The sequence below is a fragment of the Equus quagga genome, chromosome 17 (genome assembly GCF_021613505.1).
Source record: "Equus quagga isolate Etosha38 chromosome 17, UCLA_HA_Equagga_1.0, whole genome shotgun sequence".
NCBI lineage: Eukaryota > Metazoa > Chordata > Mammalia > Perissodactyla > Equidae > Equus > Equus quagga.
In genome coordinates, this window is record NC_060283.1 from 38,119,748 (window position 1) to 38,128,655 (window position 8,908).

At 48.2% G+C, this 8,908-nt stretch overlaps 1 protein-coding gene across 1 annotated transcript; it reads left to right on the forward strand.

Annotated features, from left to right (window-relative positions):
- The first annotated feature begins 6 nt into the window (after positions 1–6).
- ARL4C (ADP ribosylation factor like GTPase 4C) lies at positions 7–3,609 on the forward strand. Its single transcript, XM_046644492.1, has one exon. The coding sequence runs from the start codon at positions 138–140 to the stop codon at positions 714–716; it is 579 nt and encodes a 192-aa protein (XP_046500448.1). The 5' UTR covers positions 7–137; the 3' UTR covers positions 717–3,609.
- Positions 3,610–8,908: the final 5,299 nt, after the last annotated feature.

Sequence of the window (8,908 nt, forward strand, 5' to 3'; positions counted from 1 at the left end):
ACGCCGAGGCCGGGCCGGTGCCCGCGGCGGAGGGCGGCAGGCGGGGCCCAGGTGCGCCCGGCCTCGCCGGGCCCGGAACTGCGGGGGGCGGCGCCCTCCCGCCGCAACCGCAGTGGCCGGCGCCGCAGCGAGGAGCCATGGGCAACATCTCCTCCAACATCTCGGCCTTCCAGTCCCTGCACATCGTCATGCTGGGCTTGGACTCGGCCGGCAAGACCACGGTGCTCTACCGGCTCAAGTTCAACGAGTTCGTGAACACGGTGCCCACCATCGGCTTCAACACGGAGAAGATCAAGCTAAGCAACGGCACCGCCAAGGGCATCAGCTGCCACTTCTGGGACGTGGGCGGCCAGGAGAAGCTGCGGCCGCTGTGGAAGTCCTACAGCCGCTGCACGGACGGCATCATCTACGTGGTGGACTCGGTGGACGTGGACCGGCTGGAGGAGGCCAAGACGGAGCTGCACAAGGTGACCAAGTTCGCCGAGAACCAGGGCACGCCGCTGCTCGTCATCGCCAACAAGCAGGACCTGCCCAAGTCGCTGCCGGTGGCCGAGATCGAGAAGCAGCTGGCGCTGCACGAGCTCATCCCGGCCACCACCTACCACGTCCAGCCGGCGTGCGCCATCATCGGCGAGGGCCTCACCGAGGGCATGGACAAGCTCTATGAGATGATCCTGAAACGCAGGAAGTCCCTCAAGCAGAAGAAAAAGCGGTAATGCTCCCGGCAGCGTTCGGGAGCGAGGGGGCAGCAAGCGAGTGAGTCGGGAATGAATGAATGGGCCAATGGGTGGACGGACGGATGGGTGAGCGAGAGCCCGCGCCCGCGAACAAAGACAGCGAACCAAAGCGATGCTTCGAATTTTTAAAGCAGCATCCTGCGCCCAAATGCAGGACTAGTGACTTAACCTGGGTAGGTAGGCTGACTTGCCAGTCTGCCCTCGACCTGCCCCCACCCCCAGCTCAAGGGACCTTTTGTCTGAACGCCAGAGCTACTAATGGGGTGAGGGGCCGCGCTGGGAAGTGGACGTTCAGGTCCTGCTCTCCGCCCTCCCGTCCCAGGTGGAAGGCTCAGATGTCAGAGACAAAAGCGATTTCTTCCTGCTCCGGCGGGGCCAGAAGTTCAGGCCGCCCCGCCCTCACTGGGGATGGCACCTGTGAGTTACCTGAGGTATGCGGTTCCCAGAGCCCATCAGGGAGCATGTTGGCAGTGGGAGGTGCTGGGGAGACAGCTGCTTCTTGCATTCTTGAGCTGTGGAAGCTGGATAATTTTATGTCACAGGGCAGGCCCCTGTTGAAAATTCATTTGTCCTGCTCTGGGCCCAAACGAGGTGGTGGTTTGGGCCATCGGAGGACTGTCTGGAACAATACACAGCCAGAGGGCATGGGGGGCTGTGCCGGCCTGGGCTGGGGAATGGCCCCGAAGATGCCCTTTCCTGGTGCTTTGTGGTGGCTACGGAAGACCAGTTTTGTTGAGAACTGCTTTTCAGCCTGGAATAAGACATCTTTCAGATGGTTTGGACCCTGTCCATGTGTAGGTCATTATCACACAAAGAGACCAATAAAAATTTAAAAAAAAAAAACAAAAACTGTTGGAGGTGGTGGCAAATAATGCGTTGACTGTCTGCAGGATAGTTAAAGGTGTTTAAAGGGTAAGGTTCTTGGCGTAAACGCTGGATGGGGTGTGTGTATAGATACTGGGACCTCCCTCTGTACTGTGTAGTCAGTAAATACCTAGACCCAGATATGTGGAATCTTAAATTCTCTTAGCCTGCCGATTGGTTTATGTGAGCACACACCAGCTGCAGATGTGTGCTGAATTGCAAGATGGTTTTCACAAGGGATGTGTCTTGTCATACTAACCGCCTGATGATGGGTTTTGGTTTCCAGACATGTTTAAAAAAAAAAAACTTCTACAAATGAATACTCACGTTAGAAATATTCACCTTAGGAAAAAAGACTTTGCCCTTTTTCGATCCCTTTACGATGCAAGTGGCGACATGTTCAAATTTCTAATTTGGTTCCTTGTGGCCTATCTGGTTCAAGTATTTTCATTACCAATGTCTCGTTAGAGTTTTTGATGTCATGCACCAAAAAATAAAACCCCACCTTGTTGCAAAAGCCGACCTCGTTGCATGGATTTAAAAACGAAGGAAAAGCACAAGGATGAGGTCTTTCCTAATTCATTCTTGTGGGAACTGACTGCGTAGCCATCGCAAACAATGAGTGCATGGGATAGCAGAAAGCAGCGTGACGTAATGGTCACCTGTACTCAGGCACCCTCCCAGTTTACTTGAAAGAGGCTTTGGAAGAATAGATAAAATGAAAGAAGAGTAAATACATATTTTTCATAACGTAATTTAAAAAAATCCTTTATAATCAGGACTGAGTCTTGGTTTGCAGAAGCTGTCATTTACGCTGAGACACAGTATCAAAAGGGACAATTAAACTTACTGTTTGATTTTTATTTCCTCTAGGAGTCCACGTTGACAGGCAGCATTAGGTTTTTTTTTCCCCTGCCGTTAGAAATTTCTTTATGAAGGAGGCCTCTAGAAATTGGCATGATCAGGCTAGAGCATGTAAGTTAGGCAAATTATAAATCCACGCCTTTTTGTCCATTGCACTCAGAAAGGTAATTTAAGAACCAGAGACAGAAGTCCTGGCTTCTTGCTTGAAACCCGATTCTTCTAGGAAATATGTTTAAAAGAAGAAAACTGGCAGCCCATCTTTCTTTTCTCTTTTGTCGGTGTATTTGGTACCCCTCCAATGCTGGTCTTTTTGTAGAAACTCAGTAGAGAAAATTTAGCTAAGCGGTGTTGAAAAGCCTGCAGGATTTCAGTTTACATATCAACAGCGTATTCACTGATTTCTAAATGGGCTGGTCCCAACATCTGAAGATTCTGTATAGAATTATTAAAAAAAAAAAATCCATCTTCTTTATTTTCTTCACATGCGACAATTTCTTAAGCACTTTGACATTTTGGTAGTTCCACACTATTGAGAGAATAATATATTTATTTTGTGACATTGCAGATGCCAAATACTCTAACCTTCTCGTGCTAACGATACTTAGGTTCTAGGTCACTGTTCCGATCCTGTCGTGCTTTACAAATGATGTGAAAGGATTCTGTTTTTTGCATTATCGATACTTACCGGTGCAGTCAACTGTTAGTAATTGTGCAGTAAAGTAAAGCCCTGTGGTGTTTCAACTACTAGTTAAGAGTCTCAGTTGATTTCTCTAATGTTTGACCTAATAATTGCCCATTTCATCTCTGACCAGAGGAAGCAGCGATCAAATCTGGAAGGGTCACCCCCGGAGGCCCCTCCAACATAGCGATCCGTTCTGCCTCCTGCCCTTGAGAATGAATGGGCTTCACGTAGAAGTTGGCCTCCCCGTGTGAGCTTTGGCAATGTTTTCTCGTAGACGCGGAGAGGCCGGTTTTGTTTCAGGACAATTCTCTTCACAAATTCTCGGGCACGGTGTCGGGACCCTGTCTCCTGGTTTCAGTTTTCGTTCCTCCTCCTGTGATGCTCCGTCTTCATCCTCCTCTTCTGTTTCCGTTCCCTTTTATATGCATATATGATGCTGTGAACAGAAATAAATTATTTATACAATCAAACGTTTGGGGAAATTGTCTGTGGATGGTTTTTCGAGTTGCCCCTGTGTGTTCTCTGGGTCTCCTATGCTGAGCGGAGGGATGGATCACAAGGTGGTCTCTGGGGTCCTAATGGGGTCTAGGGCTGCGTGAGTCATCTCTGCTTTTTTGGTTGAAGTGTCCAGCTCTGCCCTGAGTGGTGGATTGAGAGGCCTCGAAGGCGGGAGTCTGTGTGTCCACTGACGGGGCCTGTCGGTAGTCCTCTCAAGTCCTTTAGGAAAATGGCCTGACGCCTCCCCGTTGTCAGCCTCTCACTTGTTTAAAAGGGTCATGATTGTTAATTACTTCAAAATATTATCCAATTATGTACAATTGGAAATAGCTGTGTGCTGCTATAACACCGTTAGTAGTCATGAAGCTGCTCAGAAGCTTGGCTGCCTCTCTGCTCATCTCTGGGCCGGGTCCATCACTCTTGAACCTGTCAGAAGTTCTGGACTCCAAGACTTGAGTCCTCGTAGACGGTAGGTGTGCTAAGGCCATCAAGCTTTGTAGTGGTTGGGCAGAATCAGTAGAGCTTTGGACAGGCACAATGCATAGCTCATGGAGACACTCAGCAGGTATTAACAAGCTTGATACTGACCAGGTGATGGTTGGGTCTTCACTCTGCAGCCACAAAGATCTAGTTTCAAATTCTGACTCAAATGCTTAGGGCCCATGGTTTTGCTGAAGTTCCTTAGCCTCCGAGCCTCAGTTTGCCCATATGTAAAATGAGATCATAACGGTTGTCGGAAGGAGGAATTGCAATAATGCACAAGAAATGCTTCTCAAGTACCTGGCGCGGAGCGTTAACTTGGGTTCTTCTGGGCTGCTCACAATATGTGGGATGCACGATAATTTCACCTTACGACAGGCCTTTAAATTAGGTCGCTGCATTCTCCCTTTTATCTTGGTGTGCTCGTCCTGCTAAAACCCAGGCTGCTGACTCCAGACCCAGGCCAGAGGAGTCGAACGAGCAGCTATAGAATCTGTGATCAGCCTGGGCCGTCTTGTCATCCAGAGCTGTGAGAGGCTGAGTTAGGTGCCAAATTTAGATCTCTAGACTCGAATCTGTTATTCCTCATACAGCCCACCTCATAAGCTGTGAGCCTCGCATCCTTGACAGCTGACGTCCAAAATAACACTGAGTATATAGTAAGTCCTCAATAAATGTTGGTTGAATGACTTAATTCATGTTGGCTAGTTTTGGTTGCTAACTTTTAAAGTGGGCATTGACAAAATAAATGATTATTTCCCATGAAATATTTTAATTATGATGAAAATAGACAAAAATATTCTCATCCTTCAGGATCGCTATTGTGAGATGAATCATTGCAGTGACTGTAAGAGGATGCCGGAACTTTCCCCCGTCAGTAAAACATCTGTGAGCTTAGTGGTTTTTCTTAAAAAAAAAATGAGCCAGGCTTAACTTGATCATTCACGTTGCTACAGAAGCTAATGTTTGAGAGCCAGATTACATCTGAAGGGCACAGATGCCATTTCTAAGTACCGAGACCTGAAAAATGACAAATCGTTTAGGGACCATTGCTGCTCCATATGAGTAAAAATATTAGAAATCAAAGAAACAGAGCTCGAAACTCTTGTTTTATGGTACGACCTAAGTTTAACTTGATTTAACAAATAAATCCCTGAGGATCCAGGAGACACTTGATTCTTGGACGATATTGTGCATTTTTTGTTCTCCAGGGAACAATTCCTTTACCAACATCATAGACTGTTGTGATGTCCCACTTGTGTGGTACCAAGGGACAACAAGTTATATGCAAAGAGCAGAAGATAAAAGGCCAGAAAGGATGAGCACACCCAGAGCGTGGCCCTCCTTGATTTCACAGCTCCGGCCTGTCCAGCTAACCTCTCCGCTTCCCCCCTTTGTATCCAGACGCATATCTGATGCCCACAATTCAGCATTTGCCAGCCCGGAAACAAATTCGCCATCTCAGGTGTTATGAAGGCATTTCTGTTCTCTCCTCAAACTTATGCCTTGGACACATTCGCTTGGCCTTAGCGCAGCCTTCTCCTTGTGGCTCTCCCTGGTTCAGCTGAGACCTTTTGAACATAGAATTTGCACAAGACCCTGGAGTACTTTATACGTTTGTTTGGTACAACTTCAGAGCTTAAGACGGGCTGCTTCAGTTTCTGAGAGGAAATTGCAACTAAACCCTGCACTGTGGGTTTCTGAGAAGGTGGTGTATTGTTTCTTCCCCAAAATTAGAATTGAGAACTAAAGAGAATGTGGTTTAACCCCACCTAAGTTTTCAGAATACTCAGTGGCTTTCTTTGAATGGTACGTACAACCTTATATGCCACTGTGGGCGGTAACTTCTCCTAATGACAGCATCACGGTGAGTGCATTCTTAGAGAGTGACAGCATGGCATGAAAGAACCCAAACAAATAATTTTTTAAGTTGTACTTATAGAATGGGTTTGGGAGGGCAAACATCTCTTGCACTTACTAATTACAATAGTTTAACATCCTCACGTACAGCTCCATTGCTATTCCGACTCAGTCCTGTGTCACCATGATAACAGCCATTGCTAATCTTTAGCGAGAGCTTGGCATATGCTAGCTGCCAAGGTAAGTGCTTTATCCGCTTGGTTTTTCTCCTTAAGAGCCTCAAGGGATCAATGCAAATAAATTAATCAATTAATTGTATCCTCATTAGCAGATGAGGAAACCGAGATGGGGAGAAGAGGAGAGAACCTTCTCCAAGGTTAGTCTCTGTTTAGGGCGGAGCCCCCCAGGTCCCTGAGACCCAGAGGCCCAGCTCTCGGAGGCTCCCCCAGCCTGCTGCTCCAGAGTGAGGCAAGCCTGCAGGTGGAGGCAGCTGGGACTCTGAGCGCAAGGAGGAGAGGGTGGAGGCTTGTGTCCCCGGCGTGCAGCGCCCCCCTCCTGGCAAGGAGGGCCACCTTTCCCACCCCCTCCCCAGAACTGGCACCCCCCTACCGTAACATGCTTGACCCCACGCTCAGTGCCTCAACTTCCCTTCTTAGAAAACACATCCCAGTGTCTAGGAAAACACAATCCCGCGTGTACCAAGTTCCGTCCTTGAAGCATTGTATTTCCAGTCTTCCTTTCAAGAGACTGTTTGTGTTGGGGGCGATGCCTCCCTGGGCATACAGGAGCGTTTACATATCCCAAGGCACAGACAGTGGAGGGTGTCGGTGTTCCAGCATCGGGGAACCCTCTTGACCAGGTCATCCACCTCTCTCAAGCTATACCGTGAGGCTGAGAGTTTCTGCCCTGCCTGTGCCTCAGGGGGCTTCTAAAGAGAAAATGAGGTAATAGATGGGGAAGCGTGGTGCAGCCTGCAGGCAAATCTAGACACACGTCAAGGTTGCACCTCACCCTTGGACGGGGCCCCCGCTCTCAGCAATGCCAGCTCTGGCTCGTGGATGCTCTGCTCATCCAGTGTTTGGACAAGCCCCTAAACACCAGCTCCCTCTACCTTTCCACTGATAAGAAAACTCCCACCTCCTGGGGTAAAGCAAAGGAGATGTCTATCTAAGGAAAACCTCTCCCTGCGAGATTCTGGACGTAGAGCCTTTAGTGGAAGTTTCCATTGAGTGGCTGTTGGGCCTTCCTCCATCTGTCGTTTGCAGAATTCTCATTCTCCTAATGGCTACTCCTGATTGTTTTCATTTCCTTAAACACCAACTCCCCGTGCAGTTAATTTCAACTGCCCACATCTCATAAAAGCCAAAATGATTTCAATGTATAATTTAACAGTTATCATGGTAAGTAAGGACAATTGCAACAGCTGATTTCATAAATACATGTTTGAATCCATTATTACATAGATGACATTTTGCATTGCTGTGTCATTTGAAGTGTGCCAGGATGCCGTAGTCATCACGTAAAAAATGCTGTGGAAAACAATATCCACAAACCATTGTGACAGCCATTATTTTGGGGACACTCGATGAGGTAGAGGTGCCAGGAAGACTGACAACATCATTCTTGTCCCCAGAGGCTGCTATTCCAGCTGGTGAATCAGACCTACACTGTCAAACGAGGTGCTTGACTCCAGTGGGAAGCATCTCTCAGTTTTATCAAAGACAAAGTTACTAATTCAACCAAGTTCACGTTTTCCATGCCATGCTAGCCTTGGACTAAATCTAGGAATAAATACATATTACTCTGTGTCCTGGTGCATTCCATTTGAAGACCGCCAATCTTCCATCAATATCCTTCTCCAGCTCTTTCTGAGATTTCCTTGGGGGTGTTCATTGTGCTGATGTCCACTGCCTCCTCCATTTTCTCCTTTTCTGCCCTAACCCCCTGTGGAGGCGTCTGTTTCATGGTCCTTCTGGAAGCCAGGGTCAGTGTGGTGGCCAAAACTGCTGGCCCCGAACACCACTAACCCACCTTGAGTTGCTTCATTCTCAGCGTCCAACAGATATTTCAGTGGCTTGGTTCCTTGGCGTCTACCCCCACATGTAAGGGACTTGGACCTCCAAAAGCCTGGGGACTGCCTGAGTGGCTGACCCTGAGCCGTCTCAGAACCCCTCTTCTTATCTGACAACCTGACACTGGCTCTGTCAGCGTCTCCTGGGTGTCTCTGCCCTCTGGTCCCCTCCATGGGGTTCTTCCCAAGAGACACCTCAACTGGCTAGAAATCCTGAGATGAATATGAATCCCCGTGTGGACCCCCACACCTGAAAGCAGAGGGGTGATATGTCTTGGAACTGGTTTCCTCCCACAGAGTTAGGAATTTCCTGCAGAAGTGTTGAAAATGAGCACTTCCTCCTGAAATTCACTCTGCCCCTTAATTCTGCTCTTCTTGCGCCCGTTTGAGTAAGTAATTGGGACAAAGAGATGGGGGGGGTTGAAGAATCTGATGTGGGCTAAAGGCTTCGGAAGCAGACACTATGGGCAACCCACACAAATCCACATCTCTGTCATCTTTCTTGCTGCCAGAAGCCCAGTCTTGCGTGGGGGTGTCCACTGCCTCATGGCGATGTACTCAGCAAAAGTGACCATATACCCTTCTTCAGGGAAGATTGGTCTGAGTCATAAATTAAATCCATTTTTGTGAACAGTGATTTGCTTAGGAAGGGTCATGTGACACAGTTCTTATCCGTGAGGCTGGAGGGAAAAGCTTCCTGGAGAGGAGCAAGTAGATGGGCTTTGAAAAAATTTTCTTATGTTTTAAAACTAGACACAGGAACCATATAGCTCTCCTTTGCTGCCTCTGAGTTCTGCTGAATGAAGATGTGATGGCTGGAGTGGCTGCAGCCATCTTGACACCACAAGGAGA